The sequence below is a fragment of the Ips typographus genome, linkage group LG15, assembly GCF_016097725.1.
Source record: "Ips typographus isolate SLU linkage group LG15, UJ_Ityp_2.0, whole genome shotgun sequence".
In the NCBI taxonomy this organism is placed as follows: Eukaryota; Metazoa; Arthropoda; class Insecta; order Coleoptera; family Curculionidae; genus Ips; species Ips typographus.
Window position 1 is genome coordinate 7554728 of NC_138436.1, and position 20739 is coordinate 7575466.

The 20739-nt window shown below is 37.2% G+C and overlaps 1 protein-coding gene and 1 long non-coding RNA gene across 3 annotated transcripts; one reads left to right on the forward strand and one right to left on the reverse strand.

Moving 5' to 3' along the window:
- Nucleotides 1-564: 564 nt before the first annotated feature.
- On the reverse strand, nt 565-20682 carry LOC145738442 (translation initiation factor eIF2B subunit epsilon-like). 2 transcript variants are annotated; one of them, XM_081993268.1, is made up of 11 exons: nt 20439-20682; nt 16346-16470; nt 14963-15154; nt 13122-13299; nt 11134-11378; nt 11034-11084; nt 6752-7053; nt 5665-5862; nt 5486-5604; nt 1139-1303; nt 565-790 (listed from the first exon to the last, which is right to left on the reverse strand). In XM_081993268.1, the coding sequence occupies exons 1-11, from the start codon at nt 20544-20546 to the stop codon at nt 581-583; spliced, it is 1893 nt and encodes a 630-aa protein (XP_081849394.1). In that variant the 5' UTR covers nt 20547-20682; the 3' UTR covers nt 565-580. The 2 variants fall into 2 exon arrangements, with proteins under 2 accessions (XP_081849394.1, XP_081849393.1); XM_081993267.1 differs by lacking the exon at nt 20439-20682 and adding an exon at nt 18739-18981.
- LOC145738458 (uncharacterized) lies at nt 11269-11670 on the forward strand. The gene is made up of 2 exons (XR_014180759.1): nt 11269-11405; nt 11521-11670. It is a non-coding gene; the product is annotated as an uncharacterized LOC145738458 (long non-coding RNA).
- Nucleotides 20683-20739: the final 57 nt, after the last annotated feature.

Below are 20739 nucleotides of genomic sequence, written 5' to 3' on the forward strand. Positions count from 1 at the left end.
CTTTCATGTGGGATAACTCGGTTGTTTTTGCACTTACAAAGTTGAAATTTTCAGGTTAGAAAGTACCAGTCAATAGGTCAGTGTGTGCCAAAAATCATTAAAATCCCTCCAACCGTTCTCGAGTTATTCCACTTATGATAACTCTCCATTACAATGGAGAGTTATCATAAGTTGGATAACTCGGTTGTTTTTCAAGTTAGAAGGCTGAAATTTTTAGGGTGGCAACATTTAGTCAATACTCAAGTCCACACCAAATTTCAACCAAATCAGGTCACGCGGTCGCAAGGTAGGTGGCAAAAACTCGAGCTGGGTGACAGTTGGGTAAATTCCGACAGCGGAATTGAAATCGGCGACCCCAAATTAGTCGAAAACGAGTGGTCACTCGGGGGGTCTAAGTAGAAAAATAACAAAGTTATTTTTAGTTTCAGGTGGCGCTGCCTGCGTTTCAAAGCCTGACAACTCGGTTATTTTTCAAGTTAACCCCCCCGAGTTTGTACTCGTTTTCGACTAACTCGGGGTCGGGGAATCCATTTCTGCTGTCAAATTTCCGAAAAAAAAAAAAAAAAAAAAAAAAAATTTTTTATTCGTCCGATTCGGTGGACTCCTCCTCCTCGGCCTCGCGCAGCCACTCGACGAACGGTTTCACTTCGTGAAACAAACGCGAATCGTCGTCGACGTTGGCGAACCACTGCAAGATGGCGTCCTCGTTCACATAGTCCTTCTCGTAGAAATACTTGAGCGTGAACAGCGACCATTTTGGGTTTAAAATGGCGTCCGATTCGGCGCATTCCTGGAAAAATCAACGTGCCAAACTGATTTTTTTTTGACGTTGATTATCTCGGGAACGGTGAGAGTTAGCGGGAAACGGATTGCACCAGTTTGAGGGGAAGGACAAATTCTTCCAGAAAATCGAAAAATTTTTTTTTTTTTTTTTTTTTTTTTTTTTTTGTAGACATGGAATAACTCGGGAACGGTAAGAGGTAACGGAAAACGGATTTCACCAGTCTGAGGGGAAGGACAAATTCTTCCAGAAAATCCAAAATTTTTTTTTTTTTTTTTTTTTTTTTTTTGTAGACATGGAATATCTCGGGAACGGTAAGAGGTAAGAGAAAACGGTTTGCGCCATTATTTCGCTTACCTCGAAAGCCTGAAGACAGTCCAACATGGCGGCGCGATTTTTCACGTAGTTGCGCAAAACGGGCGCGAAATAATTGAGCAACTTGGCGTAGTCGGCAAAGTAGCGCGCGCCCTCTGGCAGGCTGCGCGACAACACCAAAATCGCCTTAATCACGTTGAAATTAACCTGAAAAAAGTCAAAAAAAAAAAAAAAATGAAAAAAAAAAAAGTCGGGTTAGTTTCATTTTTTTTTTGTTTAACTTGATTTTTTTTTTTTTTTTTTTTTTTTTTTTAGTCTAATCTGATCTTATTTTTTTTTGTCTAACCAGACTTGACTAATTTGGGGACGCCTGATCCAGTGGCACGGTTACTTTTTTGATTTACTCGCAAAAAGTAGCCATTTTGAAGTTTCTCGAACTGGGTGACAGTTACCAAAAAATTGACTTTGGAAATGGATTCCCCGACCCCGAATTAGTCGAAAACGAGTACCATCAAGCCTAGCGAAATCGGAAGGGTTTTGACGTTATTCGCTGTCAAAATGACAGAATTGCATTTTACGCAACTTTTGCAAATTTTACCGGAAAAAAAACGTTTGTGGAGTGGTTTTAGACTAATTCGGGGGTGTCCAATCTGGTGGTCAAGTCACTTTTACGATATCTCCACAAACAACCCCGAAATTGGCAGTTTCTCGAACTGGGTGACAGTTACTGTCAATCTGACAGTTGCAACCGATTCCCCGTCCTCGAGTTAGTCGAAAACGAGTACCATCAATGTGGGTCAATTTGACGCCGTTTTTGATCTGTCAGCTGTCAAAAAAGTCAAATGTCATTTGTAACTTTCTTAATATCGCTTGGAACGAAACGAGCGAGAGGTGATTTTTGACTAATTTGGGGACGCCCGATCCAGTGGCACGGTTACTTTTTTGATTTACTCGCAAAAAGTAGCCATTTTGAATTTTCTCGAACTGGGTGACAGTTACCAAAAAATTGACTTTGGAAATGGATTCCCTGACCCCGAATTAGTCGAAAACGAGTACCATCAAGCCTGGTCTATCACAAGCCAAAATGGCGGAAAATGCAAATGGCGTCCACAAGCGCCATTTTGAATTTTTCCGAAAAAATCGAGTTTGTACTCGTTTTCGACTAAATCGAGGACGGGGAATCCGATGGTGGGGTTAATTTTCCTCTAACTCCTCACCCAGTTGATTTATGGCAAGTTTCTCGAACTGGATGACAGCTACTGTCAAACTGACGTCAAAATTGGATTCCCTGACCCCAAATTAGTCGAAAACGAGTACAAACACGGCCCCTCTATCTTAAACCAAAATGGCGAAATTTACAAAATGGCGTCTGAGCCGCCATTTTGACTTTTCCAAAAAAATCGAGTTTGTACTCGTTTTCGACTAAATCGAGGATGGGGAATCGAGTGGTGGGGTTAATTTTCCTCTAACTCCTCACCCAGTTGATTTATGGCAAGTTTCTCGAACTGGATGACAGCTACTGTCAAACTGACTGCAAAAATGGATTCCCTGACCCCGAATTAGTCGAAAACGAGTACAAACACGACCCTTTTATCTTAAGCCAAAATGGCGGAAATTGCAAATGGCGTACAACGACTCAGAAGAATGGAAACGGAATGGAAATGTCTCGAAAAACGTAAAAATGCTTCAGAATTAAATAAAAATTGTGAAAATGACTCAGAAGACAGAAATAACTTAAAGAAGTTCTGGAAACTAAAAAAGACTGTCTTTTAGTAAAGAAAATTAAAAAAATGAACTGGAAAATAGCTCAGGAGATCAGAAAGGGACTCAGAAGACAGGAATTACTGAAAAAAGTTTTAAAATGTGAAAAAAGACTGTCAATTACTAAAATGACTCAGAAGATTTAAAAATGGCGGGAAAATAACTCAGAAGACTAAAAAAAAAAGACTCAGAAGATAGAAATTACGTAAGAAAGTTTTAAAATCTGCAAAAGACTGTCAATTGCTAAAATGACTCAGAAGACTTTGAAATTATCTAGAAAATGGCTCAGAAGGCTCAGAAAACAGAAATAACTTAAAGACGTTTTAAAATATGAAAAAAGCTGTCAATTTTTAAAATGTCTCAGAAGATTTAAAAATAAACTCTAAAAATAGCTCAGAAGACCAAAAAATACTCAGAAGACAGTAACAACTAAAAGAAGTTTTAAATTAAGACTCTGAAAAATCTGAAAAATAATAGCTCAGAAGACCGAGAAAGACTCAGAAGAGATAAATAACTTAAAGAAGTTTTAAAATCTGAAAAAATACTGTCAATTGTGAAAATGACTCAGAAGATTTAAAAATAAACTGGAAAATAGCTCAGAAGACCAAAAAAGGACCCTGAAGACGGAATAAACTTAAAGGAGTTTTGGAAACTGTGAAAAAGGACTGTCAATTGTTACAATGACTCAGAAGACTCAAAAGTCATATAGAAAAACAGCTCAGAAGCTCAGAGCTCCCAAAAAAAGAACTCAGAAGAGAAAATCTAATTTATAAAACTCTCAGAAGTGTAGAGAACGTAAATTATAAAAATCTGAAAAGTGTATAATCTGGTTAGACTCAGAACTTCTGACCATGTCTCAGAAGCTCAGAAATTTTAAATTTGCTCAGAAACCTACAGTTGATGACTCAACCGTTTAAAAATGGCCATATTCTGAAAATAATGCCTCAGAAATTTTAAAATTTGCTCAGAAATCTACAGAACGACTCAGACGTTTAAAAATAACCATTTTCAAAAATTCTGAAAAAAATGTCTCAGAAGCTCAGAAATTTTAAAATTTGCTCAGAAATTTACAGTTGCTGACTCAGACGATTAAAAATGACTAATTTCAAAAATTCTGAAAAGAATGTCTCAGAAGCTCAGAAATTTTAAAATTTGCTCAGAAATTTACATGTGATGACTCAGGACGATTAAAAATGACCATTTTCAAAAATTCTGAAAAGAATGTCTCAGAAGCTCATAAATTTTAAAATTTGCTCAGAAATTTACATGTGATGACTCAGGACGATTAAAAATGACCATTTTCAAAAATTCTGAAAAAAATGTCTCAGAAGCTCAGAAATTTTAAAATTTGCTCAGAAATTTACATGTGATGACTCAGACGATTAAAAATGACCAATTTCAAAAATTCTGAAAATAATGTCTCAGAAGCTCAGAAATTTTAAAATTTGCTCAGAAATCTACAGTTAACGACTCAGACGTTTAAAAATAACCATTTTCAAAAATTCTGAAGAGAATGTCTCAGAAGCTCAGAAATTTTAAAATTTGCTCAGAAATTTACAGTTGTTGACTCAGACGATTAAAAATGACCAATTTCAAAAATTCTGAAAAGAATGTCTCAGAAGCTCAGAAATTTTAAAATTTGCTCAGAAATCTACAGTTGTTGACTCAGACGATTAAAAATGACCAATTTCAAAATTTCTGAAAAGAATTTGGTTAGTAGCTCAGAAATTTTAAAATTTGCTCAGAAATCTAAAGTTAGAAACCTCATTTATCCTAAAAATTTTGGTTTTGAAAAAAGGTACGCAAAAATGAATGTTACCACTGAATTCCTTGTCCTCGATTTAGTAGAAAACGAGTACAAATTCAATTTTCTCCAAAAATTTTAAAATGGCGGCTCTGGACGCCATTTTGCGATTTCCGCCATTTTGACTTGAGATAGTCCAGGCTTGATGGTACTCGTTTTCGACTAATTCGGGGTCGGGGAATCCATTTCTGTTGTCAGATTTGACGTATCTGTCATCCAGTTCGAGAAACCTTATTTTTCTTAAAAAAATTGGTTTAAAAAAAAGTTACGCAAAAATGAATGTTACCACTGAATTCCTTGTCCTCGATTTAGTAGGAAACGAGTACAAACTCAATTTTTTCCAAAAATTTTAAAATGGCGGCTCTGGACGTCAGGTTAGACAAAAAAAAAAAAATTAAAAAAAAAAGGCAGGGTAGACAAAAAAAAATGAAAAAAAAAAAATAAGTCAGGTTAGAAAAAAAAAAAAAGAAAAATTAGATTAGACAAAAAAAAAACAGAAAAAAAAAAAAATCAGGTTAGACAAAAAAAAAAAAAAAAAAAATAAGTCAGGTTAGAAAAAAAAGTCGGGTTACAAAAAAAAAAAGAAAAAAAAAATAAAATCAGGTTAGACAAAAAAAAAATGAAAAAAAAAAAGTCAGGTTAGAAAAAAAAAAACAAATGAAAAAAAAAAAAGTCAGGTAAGACAAAAAAAAAAATGAAAAAAAAAAAAGTCAGGGTAGACAAAAAAAAAAAATGAAAAAAAAAAAGTCAGGTTAGACAAAAAAAAAAGAAAAAAAAAAAAAAAAAAAATTAGATTAGACAAAAAAAAAAATGAAAAACTCTACCTCTTTGACGGCAACGTTGTAAGCGTAGCGGGACGAGTTGATTTCCAAAATGAGATTGTCGCACAGCAATTTGTCTTCGTAGCCGCGCGTCAAACTGTCAATCACTTCGGCGAAAAAAACTGTCAAAAATCGGTGGAAAAAGTGACATTTGACAGCAAAAAAATCAAAAATTTAGTTACGTTTCGTGTCGTCGGGGGGCGGCGACTGCGTGTGCGACAATTCGTCGTCCGTCGCGCTAAACGCGTCGTCGCTGTCGCAGTCTGACGTCATCGTGGCCTCGTGCGAGAGTAGAAGTGACGTGCGCACGCTCGGCGCCTCGTCCTCGTCGCTTGCGCGCAAGCGGTACGCGCGCGCGCCCAGTTTGTCGACGTCGTCGCCTGAAAGTGCGTTTTTCTTAAATTTTTTTTTTTAATTTTTTTTTTTTTTGAAATTTGACAGCAGAAATGGATTCCCCGACCCCGAGTTAGTCGAAAACGAGTACAAACTCGGGGGAGTTAACTTGAAAAATAACCGAGTTGTCAGGCTTTGAAACGCAGGCAGCGCCACCTGAAACTAAAAATAACTTTGTTATTTTTCAACTTAGACCCCCCGAGTGACCACTCGTTTTCGAGTAATTTGGGGTCGCCGATTTCAATTCCGCTGTCGGAATTTACCCAACTGTCACCCAGCTCGAGTTTTTGCCACCTATTTCGCGACCGCGTGACCTGATTTGCCGGAAATTTGGCGTGGACTTGAGTATCGACTAAATGTTGCCACCCTAAAAATTTCAGCCTTCCAACTTGAAAAACAACCGAGTTATAGCACTTTTGATACTCTCCATTGTAATGGAGAGTTATCATAAGTGGAATAACTCGCGAACGGAAAGTGATATCAAAAAACGGATTGCACCAGCGTGTTTGGAAGGAAAAACTCTTCCCAGAAGATAAAAAAAAAATAATTTTTTTCTAAAATTTTTGAATTTTTTTCTAAATTTTTTTTTTTTGGAAATTTGACAGCAGAAATGGATTCCCCGACCCCAAGTTAGTCGAAAACGAGTACAAACTCGGGGGAGTTAACTTGAAAAATAACCGAGTTGTCAGGCTTTGAAACGCAGGCAGCGCCACCTGAAACTAAAAATAACTTTGTTATTTTTCAACTTAGACCCCCCGAGTGACCACTCGTTTTCGACTAATTTGGGGTCGCCGATTTCAATTTCGCTGTCGGAATTTACCCAATTGTCACCCAGCTCGAGTTCCAAGAAAAAAAAAAAAAAAAAAAAAAACTTACCAGGAAGCGACTGAACCAAAGCGTTGTCGATCAGCAAACCGGCATCGACAACCACGTCCTTGCCCAGAATCGAGCCGCCGGTGATTTTGGCGCCCTTTTGGACGCGACATCCCGGTCCGATGACGCTCAACGTCACGACGACGTCATCCTCGATCGTGACGTCATCCATGACGAAAGCGTCGTGCAGGGTGACGCGTGCGCCCACAGTCACGCGCGATCCGACCACGCTTCGGCGCAGTGACGTTGTCGCGCTTAATTGCGCGGACGTCGACACGGCCGAGTCGTCGTCGACAAACCGGTTTCTGTAAGAGAAAACGTCATTTTGACAGGTCGAAATGAAAAAGTGACGGCAGCACGGTGACGAGCGTCCTCGGTTTAGTCGGAAACGAGTACAAACTCGGTTTTTTAGAAAAAAATCAAAATTGCGGTTGTAGGCGCCATTTTGTAAATTCCGCCATTTTGGCTTGAGATAGAGGGGCCGTGTTTGTACTCGTTTTCGACTAATTTGGGGTCAGGGAATCCATTTCCGCAATCAGTTTGTCCGTATCTGCCACACAGTTCGAGAAACTTGACTTTTCGTAAAAATCTCGGTTAGGAAAAGAGTTACGCAAAAATGAACGTAACCGCTGAATTCCCCGTCCCCGAATTAGTAGAAAACGAGTACAAACTCGACTTTTTTGAAAAAAATCAAAATGGCGCCGCCGGACGCCATTTTGCAATTTCCGCCATTTTGGATCAAATTAGACTAGGCTTGATGGTACTCGTTTTCGACTAATTCGGGGTCAAGGAATCCATTTCCGCAGTCTGTTTGTCCGTATCTGTCACTCAGTTCGAGAAACTTAACTTTTCATAAAAATCTCGGTTAGGAAAAGAGTTACGCAAAAATGAACGTAACCACTGAATTCCCCGTCCCCGAATTAGTAGAAAACGAGTACAAACTCGACTTTTTAGAAAAAAATCAAAATGGCGCCGCCGGACGCCATTTTGCAATTTCCGCCATTTTGGATCAAATTAGACTAGGCTTGATGGTACTCGTTTTCGACTAATTCGGGGTCAAGGAATCCATTTCCAAAGTCTGTTTGTCCGTATCTCTCACTCAGTTCGAGAAACTTAACTTTTCATAAAAATCTCGGTTAGGAAGAGAGTTACGCAAAAATGAACGTAACCACTGAATTCCCCGTCCTCGAATTAGTAGAAAACCAGTACAAACTCGACTTTTTGGAAAAAAATCAAAATGGCGCCGCTGGAGGCCATTTTGCATTTTCCGCCATTTTGGCTCGAGATAGCCCAGGCTTGATGGTACTCGTTTTCGACTAATTCGAGGTCAGGCAATCCATTCCAGCTGTCAGATTTGACGTAGCTGTCACTCAGTTCGAGAAACTTGGTCTGACGTCTTCTGAGCACTCGACCATCTTTGTTTACTACATTTCTGAGCTTCTAAGGCATAATTCCAAAAATTGTTGCAGGTCTGAGACACACATTTCGTATTCTATCTGAACTTCTGAGATCTATTTTAGAATTTCTGATCTGACAAAAATGTCTGATCCTGAAGGTGGTATTCAGACGTTTTGAGCCAGCAATTTCTGAGACATTTTTTTGGAAACTTTTGAAATTGATCATTTTCACAAATTTTCATCTGAATCACAAATTTTAGATTTCTGAGCTTCTGAGCAAATTATTATCGGCCGTCTGAGCCACAAAGACATTCTTTCAAAATTCTGAGTCTAACCAGATTATACACTTCTGAGAGTTTTTTAAAAGTAATTTTGGATTCCTGAGTCCTTTTTGGTCTTCTGAGCTATTTTTTAAGTGATTTCTAAGTATTTTGAGCCATTTTAGCAAAAAAACAGTATTTTTTCGGTTTTCTAAGTTATTTCTGTCTTCTGAGTCCTTTTTTGGTCTTCTGAGCTATTTTTTTAAGCCTTCTGAGTTATTTTAACAAATGACCCTCATTTTTGAGCTTCTAAAACTTTTTTAGTTCTTTTGTCTTCTGAGTTTTCTTTTCTGTGTCTTGTGAGTCATTTTGACAATTTATTAGTTTCTAAAGCTTCTTTATGTAATTTTTGCCTTCTGAGTCCTTTCTCGGTCTTCTGAGCTATTTTTCCACATGATTTTAAAGTCTTCTGAGTTTTTTCTAAAAATTTTTAAAATTTCTTTAGTTGGGTTTGTCTTCTGAGTCATTTTGACATTTTTTTTTAGTTTCTAAGCTTCTTTATGTAATTTCTGTCTACTGAGTCTTTGGTTGGTCTTCTGAGCTACCTTTCCAGATGGATTTTTTTAGTCTTCTGAGTCATTTAAACAAATAATAAACCCTTATTTTGTTTGGTAAGCTTTTTAAAGTTATTTTTGTCTTCTGAGTAATTTTTAGTCTTCTGAGTCCTTTTAAGGCTTCTTGAGAAGATTTTAAAGTTTTCTGATCCATTTTAACAAATGACAGTCTTTTTTCAGTTTTTAAAGCTTGTTTTAGTTATTTATGTCTTCTGAGTCATTTTTGGTTTTCTGAGCTATTTTTTTTTAGTCTTCTGAGTAATTTTAACAAATGACAGTCCTTTTTCAGTTTCTAAAACTACTTTAGTTGTTTTTGTCTCCTGAGATTGCTTTTCGTGTCTTCTGAGCCATTTTGACATTTTTTTAGTTTTTGCAGCTTCATTACGTAATTTCTGTCTTCTGAGTCTTTAGTTGGTCTTCTCAGATACTTACTAAATATTTTTTAAGTCTTCTGAGTTATTTTTTTATAAAATGACACTCTGTTTTCGGGTTCTAAAATTTTCTTTAATAATTCCTGTTTTCTGAGTCTTTTTTTGGTCTTCTGAGCTACTTTTCCAGATGATTTTTTTTTTTAGTCTTCTGAGCCATTTAAACGAATGAGTTTTCTTTTACTTTGGTAAACTTTTTTTAGGTTATTTTTGTCTTCTGAGTCCTTTTAAGACTTTTCCAGAAGATTTCAAGGTTTTCTGAGCCATTTTAACAAATGACAGTGTTTTTTCGGTTTTTAAAGCTTGTTTTAGTTATTTACGTCTTCTGAGTCATTTTTGGTTTTCTGAGCTATTTTTTTGTGCTTTCTCAGTCATTTTGACAATTTTTTAGTTTCTAAACCGTTCTTATGTAATTTCTGTCTTCTGAGTCCTTTTTTTTTTGTCTTCTGAGCTAATTTCTTGCTTCTGAGTCATTTAAACAAATGATAACTCTCTTTTTAGTTTGTAAAACTTCTTTAAGAGTTATTTTTGTCTTCTGAGTAATTTTTTAGTCTCCTGACCCTTTCTAGACTTCTGAGCTACTTTTCCAGAAGATTTTCAAGTTTTCTGAGCCATTTTAACAAAAAACACTTTTTTTCAGTTGCTAAAACTCCTTCAAGTCATTTTTGTGGTGTCTTTTGAGCCATTTTGACAATTTTTTAGTTATTTTTTAGTTTCTGAGCTCTTTTACGTTAGTTGGTCTTCCGAGACATTTTGGTTTTCTGAGCCACTTTTTTCAAATGCTACTTTCACATTGCACCACTGATTTCCCCGTCCCCGAATTAGTAGAAAACAAGTATAAACTCGACGGTTTTAAAAAAAATCAAAATGGCGCCACTGGGCGCCATTTTGCAAATTCCGCCATTTTGGCTTGAGATAGAGGGGTCGTGTTTGTACTCGTTTTCGACTAATTCGGGGTCAAGGAATCCATTTCTGCAATCAGTTTGTCCGTATCTGCCACACAGTTCGAGAAACTTGACTTTTCATAAAAATCCAGGCTTGGGAAAAGAGTTACGCAAAAATGAACGTAACCACTGAATTCCCCGTCCCCGAATTAGTAGAAAACTAGTACAAACTCGACTTTTTCGAAAAAAATCAAAATGGCGCCACTGGGCGCCATTTTGCAAATTCCGCCATTTTGGCTTGAGATAGATGGGCCGTGTTTGTACTCGTTTTCGACTAATTCGGGGTCAAGGAATCCATTTCCGCAATCAGTTTGTCCGTATCTCTCACTCAGTTCGAGAAACTTAACTATTCATAAAAATCTCGGTTAGGAAGAGAGTTATGCAAAAATGAACGTAACCACTAAATTCCCCGTCCCCGAATTAGTAGAAAACGAGTATAAACTCGACTTTTTAAAAAAAAATCAAAATGGCGCCATTGGGCGCCATTTTGCAAATTCCGCCATTTTGGCTTGAGATAGCCCAGGCTTCATGGTACTCGTTTTCGACTAATTCGGGGTCAAGGAATCCATTTCCACCATCGCTTTTCCGCTAACCCTTACCGGTGACGAGAAAAATACAAAATGGCCGCCAAAAACCACTTACCGTTTACTGGACGGTTCCAACGGGTGAATCCAACGATTTTTCAGTTCCACGCTGCAAAAACCACACTTAGTCTACACTTTTTACCAGAAAAAACACAAACCTGATCGACTGGTAAGTGCGCCAATTGTGGATGGCGCCACCGTAGCTGTCGCCTGTCAAAATGTGACAGTAAACGGTGCTGCCCATAATCTCCTCGTTCATCAGCAGGCAACGGACAAAGTCGTCTTTGGTCTGAAAGTCGAAATTGTCGGAGAAGAGCGGCAACACCGCAGACGAACAAACGGCAACGTTGCTGTCCTTCAAGTTGTGACGTAACGACACCGACGGATGGTCCAAGAAGATTTCCTGTCGACATGGAATATCTCGAAAACGGTAGGAGATAACAAAAAACGGATTGCGCCAGCGTGTTGGGAAGGAAAAATTCAATTTATAAAAAATTTATTTATTTTTTTTTTTTTCAATTTTTTTTTTTTTTTTTTTTTTGTAGACATGAAATATCTCGAAAACGGTACGAGTTAGAAAAAAACGGATTGCGCCAGCGTGTTGGGGAGGAAAAATTCAATTTATAAAAAAAATTTAAAAATTTTTTTATTTTTTTATTTTATTTTATTTTTTTTCAATTTTTTTTTTTTTTTTTCGTTGTAGACATGAAATATCTCGAAAACGGTGCGAGTTAGAAAAAAACGAATTGCGCCAGCGTGTAGGGAAGGAAAAATTAAATTTATGAAAAAAAAATTCAATTTTTTTTTTTTTTTTTTTTTATTATTTTTTTTTTTTTTTTTTTTTTTTTTTTGTTGTAAACTTGAAATATCTCGAAAACGGTAGGAGATAGCAAAAAACGGATTGCACCAGCGTGTTGGGGAGGAAAAATTGAATTTATAAAAAAAAATTTCAATTTTTTTTTTTTTTTATTTTATTTATTTTTTTTTTTTTTTTGTTGTAGACATGAAATATCTCTAAAACGGTACGAGTTAGAAAAAAACGGATTGCGCCAGCGTGTTGGGGAGGAAAAATTCAATTTATAAAAAATTTTTTAATTTTTTTTTATTTTTTTATTTTATTTTATTTTTTTTCAATTTTTTTTTTTTTTTCGTTGTAGACATGAAATGTCTCGAAAACGGTAGGAGATAGCAAAAAACGGATTGCGCCAGCGTGTTGGGGAGGAAAAATTCAATTTATAAAAAATTTTTTAATTTTTTTTTATTTTTTTATTTTATTTTATTTTTTTTCAATTTTTTTTTTTTTTTTCGTTGTAGACATGAAATGTCTCGAAAACGGTAGGAGATAGCAAAAAACGGATTGCACCAGCGTGTTGGGGAGGAAAAATTGAATTTATAAAAAAAAATTTCAATTTTTTTTAACTTTTTATTTTTTTTTTTTTTATTTTATTTTTTTTTTTGTTGTAGACATGAAATATCTCTAAAACGGTACGAGTTAGAAAAAAACGGATTGCGCCAGCGTGTTGGGAAGGAAAAATTCAATTTATAAAAAAAAATTAAATTTTTTTTTTTCCAAAAAAAATTTTTTCAATAAATTTTCAAATTATTTTTTTTTTCAAATTTTTTTTTCAATTCTTTTTTTTTTCATTTTTTTTTTGTTCCAAAAAACATTTTTTTAATAAATTTTTAAATTATTTTTTTTTTCAAATTTTTTTTTCAATTCTTTTTTTTCCTTTTTTTTTTTTTTTTTTTCCAAAAAACATTTTTTTAATAAATTTTCAAATTATTTTTTTTTTCAAATTTTTTTTTCAATTCTTTTTTTTTTCATTTTTTTTTTGTTCCAAAAAACTTTTTTTTTATAAATTTTTAAATTATTTTTTTTTTCAAATTTTTTTTTCAATTCTTTTTTTTCCTTTTTTTTTTTTTTTTTTCCAAAAAACATTTTTTTAATAAATTTTCAAATTATTTTTTTTTTCAAATTTTTTTTTCCAAAAAACATTTTTTAATAAATTTTCAAATTATTTTTTTTTTTTTAAATTTTTTTTTTCCAAAAATCATTTTTTTAATAAATTTTCAAATTATTATTTTTTTCATTTTTTTTTTTTTTTTTTTTTTTTTCCAAAAAACATTTTTTTAGAGAAAATCTTACCAAAGGAAAATCCATTTTTCTTCCGGAATTTGTAGCGATTTTCTTGTGAAACAACACTCGATTGGCTTGATTAGTGGCGATCAGAATTTGGTCGTCTGGACACAAACTGCGATGGCCCAGAGCAGTTTCCTGGTAAATCAGGGTCATGGCGGCGCCCCGGTCCGTCTGACATACGTCACTGTAACGTTGTCAGATTGGTGAATGCGCCGCGCACGCGGTTTGGATGTGTTTTTTTCGGAGAAATTAAAGTTTCGCGAACTGGGTGACAGATACTGTCAAACTGACTGCAGAAATGGATTCCCTGACCCCGAATTAGTCGAAAACGAGTACCATCAAGCCTGGGCTATCTCAAGCCAAAATGGCGGAAATTAGCAAAATGGCGCCCACAAGCGTCATTTTGACATTTTCGTAAAAAATCGATTTTGTACTCGTTTTCCACTAAATCGAGGACGAGGAATTCAGTGGTGACGCTAATTTTCGTGTATCTTGCGCAGAAACTCAGTTTTTCACACAAAAAATCCAAAAATAAAGTTTCTCGAACTGAGTGACAGATACGTCAAATCTGACAGCGGGGATGGATTCCCCGTCCCCGAATTAGTCGAAAACGAGTACCATCAAGCCTGGGCTATCTCAAGCCAAAATGGCGGAAATTAGCAAAATGGCGCTCAAAAGCGTCATTTTGACATTTTCGTAAAAAATCGAGTTTGTACTCGTTTTCCACTAAATCGAGGACGAGGAATTCACTGGTGACACTAATTTTCGTGTATCTTGCGCAGAAACTCAGTTTTTCGCAAAAAACTTCCTAAAATGAAGTTTCTCGAACTGGGTGACAGTTACTGTCAATTTGACTGCAGAAATGGATTCCCTGACCCCGAATTAGTCGAAAACGAGTACCATCAAGCTTGGGTTATCTCAAGCCAAAATGGCGGAAATTAGCAAAATGGCGCCCACAAGCGTCATTTTGACATTTTCGTAAAAAATCGAGTTTGTACTCGTTTTCCACTAAATCGAGGACGAGGAATTCAGTGGTGCCACTAATTTTCTTGTATCTTGCGCAGAAACTCAGTTTTTCACAAAAAACTTCCTAAAATGAAGTTTCTCGAACCGAGTGACAGATACGTCAAATCTGACAGCGGGGATGGATTCCCCGTCCCCGAATTAGTCGAAAACGAGTACCATCAAGCCTGGGCTATCTCAAGCCAAAATGGCGGAAATTAGCAAAATGGCGCCCACAAGCGTCATTTTGACATTTTCGTAAAAAATCGAGTTTGTACTCGTTTTCCACTAAATCGACGACGAGGAATTCAGTGGTGACACTAATTTTCAGGTATCTTGCGCAGAAACTCAGTTTTTCGCAAAAAACTTCCTAAAATGAAGTTTCTCTAACTGGGTGACAGTTACTGTCAATTTGACTGCAGAAATGGATTCCCTGACCCCGAATTAGTCGAAAACGAGTACCATCAAGTCTGGGTTATCTCAAGTCAAAATGGCGGAAATTAGCAAAATGGCGCTCAAAAGCGTCATTTTGACATTTTCGTAAAAAATCGAGTTTGTACTCGTTTTCCACTAAATCGAGGACGAGGAATTCACTGGTGACACTAATTTTCGTGTATCTTGCGCAGAAACTCAGTTTTTCGCAAAAAACTTCCTAAAATCAAGTTTCTCGAACTGGGTGACAGTTACTGTCAATTTGACGGCGGAAATGGATTCCTTGACCCCGAATTAGTCGAAAACGAGTACCATCAAGCCGGGGCTATCTCAAGCCAAAATGGCGGAAATTTTCAAAATGGCGCCTAACACCAACCGAACACATCCAAACCGTTCCGGTCGTCTAATTTTACCTGTGTTTTTTCAAAAGCGGCCGCAAATTCACGTTGGACAGCACGCCCGGCTCGCAAAGCACGAAATCGCCCCTCAACAGCCCTTTCGCGTCCAAATCCCTCAAACAATCGCCGAAGGACCGACAACTTTCCGAAACGATCACGTGCACTTTCATATTCACCGACCAGCCGACCGTTTCTTTGACACTTTTACTGGAAAAAAAATGACACAATTCTGACAGTAAAATGACAGATCAAATGTCAAAATGGACAATTGTTTTGACAGTTTTGACAGCTGTCACAACTGAGAGAGACGGTTAAAAGTCAATTTTGACAGTTTAGACACCAAAATGACAGTTGTACATAAATTTGACAGATTCGATTACAAAAATGACTGTTTTGACAGTTCGAAAGTCATAATGACAGTTGTAGACAATTTTTGACAGTCTAAACGTCAAAATGACATTTGCAACATTTTTGACAGTTCCAAACAATTTTGACAGTTGCCAACTGAAAATTATTGGATGAAAACAATTTTGACAGCTTGAACGTCAAAATGACAGGTAAAAAACCATTTTGACATTTTTGACAGTCTAAACGTCAAAATGACAGTTGCCAACTGAGAGAGATAGGTAAAAACCAATTTTGACAGCTTGAACGTCAAAATGACAGTTCAACATAATTTTGACAGATTTAACTACAAAAATGACTGTTTTGACAGCTCCAACGTCATAATGACAGTTGTAGACAATTTTTGACAGTCTAAACGTCAAAATGACGATTGCAACTTTTTTGACAGTTCCATACAATTTTGACAGTTGCCAACTAAAAATTATTGGTTGAAAACAATTTTGACAGCTTGAACGTCAAAATGACAGTTTTGACAGCTCCAACGTCAGAATGACAGTTGAAGTCAATTTTTGACAGAATAAACGTCAAAATGACATTTGCAACAAAATTTGACAGCGTCAAACGGTTTGACATAAAATGACAAGGTTAAAAACCAATTTTGACAACTCGAACGTCAAAATGACAGTTTTGACAGTTGTCAACTGAAAGAGACAGGTAAAAGTCAATTTCGACAGTTTAGATGTCAAAATGACAGTTGTAGGTAATTTTTTGACAGATTCAACTTTAAAAATGACAGGTGTAGCCAGTTTTTGACAGCCAAGTCATTATGACAGGAGTTTTGACAGTCTAAACGTCAAAATGATGTTTGAAACTTTTTTGACAGCTTAAACGTCAAAATGACAGTTATAGACAATTTTTGACAGTCGACATGTCAAAGCGACAGTTGAAGACAATTTTTGACAGCTGTCAACTGAGAGAGAGACAGTTAAAAGTAAATTTTGACAGTTTAGACGTTAAAATGACAGTTGTAGGTAATTTTGACAGTTCCCCCACCTGATGTGACGTTTGATTTCGGTCACGTGACTGCAACAAAAGAGAAACGTCTCCTCGACGCCACCTAGCGACAGAAATTCCAACGTGTAATCGATCAGCGGCTTGTTCACCACCGGAAACAGGTTCTGCAACAAGAAAAATGACAGTTTTTTGACATTTTTTTTGACAGAACAAAAGTCAAAATGACAGTATTTGACAACTTTGACAGTTTAAATGTCAAAATGACTAATTTTTGACAGCTCCCAGCTTGAAAATGACATTCTTAAACAATTTTGACAGAACTAATAAAAAAATGACAGTTTTAGTTAATTTTGACGGTTTGAATGTCAAAATGACAGCTCCAACCCGATTTGACAGGTACAACGTGAAAAAAAAAAACAGTCCCAGTTCTGACGTTAAATTAACAATTTTTGACAGCTGTCACACCACACTAAACTGTCATTTATGTGACAACTGTCAAAATTGTTATTTTGACAGTATAAACACAAAAATGACAGCTGAAAAGATTTTTGACAGATGCTACGTTAAAAATAACATTTTCAACTATTTTGACAGTTCCAATGTTAAAGTGACATATTTTTGACAGTTTCAACCTTAAAAATGACAGTTTTAGACACATTTGACAGTTTCAAGCTTCACAATGACAGTTTTGAAAGTTTCAAACAATTTCAATAATTCAAATGTCAAAATGACAATTTTTGACAGTTTAAATCCTAAAATGACAAGTTTGTGATGATTACAATACAAAAAATGACACTTTTGGACAATTTAAACGTCAAAATTACTGCTTTTGACAGTTTAAAATCTCAAAATGACACTTTCGGGCAATATTGACAATTTCAATATCAAAATAACAATTTTTGACACTTTTGACAGCTGTCATTTTTAGGCCACACTCTGGGCTACAATTTGTCAAAAAAAACCAACTCGCCAACTGTCAAAATAACCGAGTTATCGGCTGTCAAAGTGACAGTAGAACAAATAGTTAGGTTCTAGTGCATCCGAGCGAATTTCGTGCCATAACTCGGTTAGTTGTCATTTCTCGCACAAATTTGACAGTTGACAGTTTGTAGAGAACACTCTGCGCTACAATCTGTCAAAAAAATCAACTCGCCAACTGTCAAAATAACCGAGTTATCGGCTGTCAAAGTGACAGCAGAACAAATAGTTAGGTTCTAGTGCATCCGGGCAAATTTCGTGCCATAACTCGGTTAGTTGTCATTTCTCGCACAAATTTGACAGTTGACAGTTTGTAGGGAACACTCTGCGCTACAATCTGTCAAAAAAACCAACTCGCCAACTGTCAAAATAACGTCAAAATTTGACATTAAAGACAACATTGCATTTACTAGGTGCCACTCGACTTGGTTCACTTTGACAGTCCGCAATTCTGTCATTTTGACAGTTACGTCACTCTAGTTTTCACCAAATTGTAGTTCTTTAAATTGTCCACCCAGTAACTGTCAAAATAACCGCGTTACAAGCTGTCAAAGTGACAAATGTCAAATTTTGTAGAGTCACCTTTCAACTGTCAATAACTCGGTTATTTGACATTTTTCCTAAAAACCCTATAGAAAGTGATCGCAAGAGGAGTGAAAGAGCTACAATCTGTCAAAAAAATCAACTCGCCAACTGTCAAAATAACCGAGTTACGAGCGGTCAAAGTACTAGAAACCCCCAAAACACTGAAACAGGTACGATCCGAGTTACAGCTCGATGAGTAAGGATTTTGACACTTGTCACATGGTGAGGATCTGTCAGAAACGTCAATTAATCTGTCATTGAAGTGACAGCTGTCAAAATGTCACCCATCGAGCTGTCAAAGTACTAGAAACCCCCAAAACACTGAAACAGGTACAATCCGATTTACAGCTCGATGGATGGAAATTTTGACAGCTGTCACATGGTCAGGGCCTGTCAGAAACGTCACTCGAGCTGTCACTAACGTGACAACTGTCAAAATTGCTTCCAGCGGGCTGTAAACACTCTCCGAGGAATGGCAGAAAATCTGAGCAGTTTAGTGGGGTTTTTTGACTAAACTGTCAATTTTTGACAGTAAGCTGTCAGTTTGACTGTCAATGCACCAATTGACAGCTGTCATTACAGTAATTTTCACCTTGAATCAACCCTCCTCTACTCGTACCAGGTTTTTTCATGAAATTAGCTCGATTTGAGTGGTTCGAGGGAAAAACCATCTGGGAAGCAAACTGAGCTGGTTTCAGGGGGTGGGAGCCCCCTGAAACGCTGCCAAACCCCCCAAAAAGCCCCAAATTGCTTCGAACCACTCGAGTAGTCACTGTAAAGCTCGTTTCACTCGGTTAACCCCCCCAAGTGGGGCAAAACCCCCCCAGAGGGGGTAGAAAGCGTTTTACAAGCCAAAACAAGCCACTTACCGGCGGTAGATCGTCGGAAAGGGGGGCAAACTCCCCCTCGAAGGTGTCAGCGACCAAAACAGCTTGCACCCCATTCTCGTTGCCTTTAACCGCACTTTTGGGGCACATAACTCACTCGGGACTATCCCACCAGGCTTTTAAGGCCCAAAACACCACAAAAACACTGGAAAAACCTTAAATTTGGGGCCCCTGCACTGTTTTTGGTTTACACCCACCTAAAGTTGGGTTAGATTGCCACCGGACTGACATTTGACAGTTGAATGACGTACGTCACTCCCGCGTAAGCTGGGAGTGACATTTGACAGTTGACTGATAAAATTCCTATTTTTCCGGTTAATTCACTTGTTAAGGTTAGCTGGGGGTTAGTGGGGGGCTAACTAGCCCTAAGAGGGTAAAAAGGGTGGCTGCAAGGGGGGCGAAGCCCTAAAAAACCCCAAAAAAAACCTTTTTGACAGTTCTTCTGTCATCTGTCACTGCGCGGGCTGTCAAGCGTCAAATCCACCGCCCAAACCACAACAATAACTTATTTTTGGTGTTTATTTAGTGTTTTTGATCGGTGTTCGGGTGTTTTAGTGCGTAATCCAGTGTTTTACAGTGTTGGTGCTGTGGCAGGTAGGCAAAATCCAGTTTTTCCGCTTTTTTTTGCCCCCCAAAGTGTTCCACGCACTTTTCCAGTGTTTTCAGCCCTTTTCCCGGCTTGTTTATTCAAAATTTAGTGTTTTTCCTGCTAAATCAGGCAGGGAACACCCCAAAACACCGACTGGAACACTGTTCCAGCAGGGAAAAACACTTAAACAGCCTCTCCGAGGGCAAAAAAGGTTTACATGTTTTTTCTTGCAAATGAGGCCTAAAACACCAGAATTTTAGCGTTTTTTTCACTGAATTAACCTTAAAACACCCTAAAATACACTATAGGACACTTTTCCACCCTCAAAAAGCACTAAAACAGCTCCTCGAGAGTGTAAAGTGGTTTTTAAGGTTAGTCGAGGAAGAGGGGCCTAAAAATGGCCACATAACCTCAAATTTAGTCTAGTTTTCACTGAATTAGCTTTAGAACACCCTAAAATACACTGTGTGACACATTTCCACCTTCGAAAAACACTTAAACAGCCTCTCCGAGGGCAAAAAAGGTTTACATGTTTTTTCGTAGAAATGAGACCTAAAACACCAGAATTTTAGTGTTTTTTTTCACTGAATTAACCTCAAAACACCCTAAAATACACTGGGTGACACTTTTCCACCCTCAAAAAGCACTAAAACTGCTACTCGAGGGTGTAAAATGGTTTTTAAGGTTAGTCGAGGAAGAGGGGCCTAAAAACAGTCACATAACCTCAAATTTTGTTTTTTTTTCACTGAATTAACCTCAAAACACCCTAAAGTACACTATTTGACACTTTTCCACCCTCGAAAAGCACTAAAACAGCTCCTCGAGGGTGTAAAGTGGTCTTTGAAGTTAGTCGAGGAAGAGGGGCTTAAAAACAGTCACTTAACCTCAAATTTAGTCTAGTTTTCACTGAATTAAGCTTAAAATACATTGTGTGACACTTTTCCAGGCTGAAATAGTGTTTTTTCTCAAGTAGTCACTGTAAAGCTCGTTTCACTCGGTTAACCCCCCCAGAGGGGGTAGAAAGCGTTCTACAAGCTAAAACACCACCAGAGGAGGGTGGAAAGCGTTTTACAAGCCAAAACAAGCCACTTACCGGCGGTAGATCGTCAGAAAGGGGGGCAAACTCCCCCTCGAAGGTGTCAGCGACCAAAACGGCTTGCACCCCATTTTCCTTGCCTTTAACCGCACTTTTGGGGCACATAACTCACTCGGGACTGTCCCACCAGGCTTTTAAGGCCCAAAACACCACAAAAACACTGGAAAAACCTTAAATTTGGGGCCCCCGCACTGTTTTTGGTTTACACCCACCTAAAGTTGGGTTAGATTGCCACCGGACTGACATTTGACAGTTGAAGGACGTACGTCACTCCCGCGTAAGCTGGGAGTGACATTTG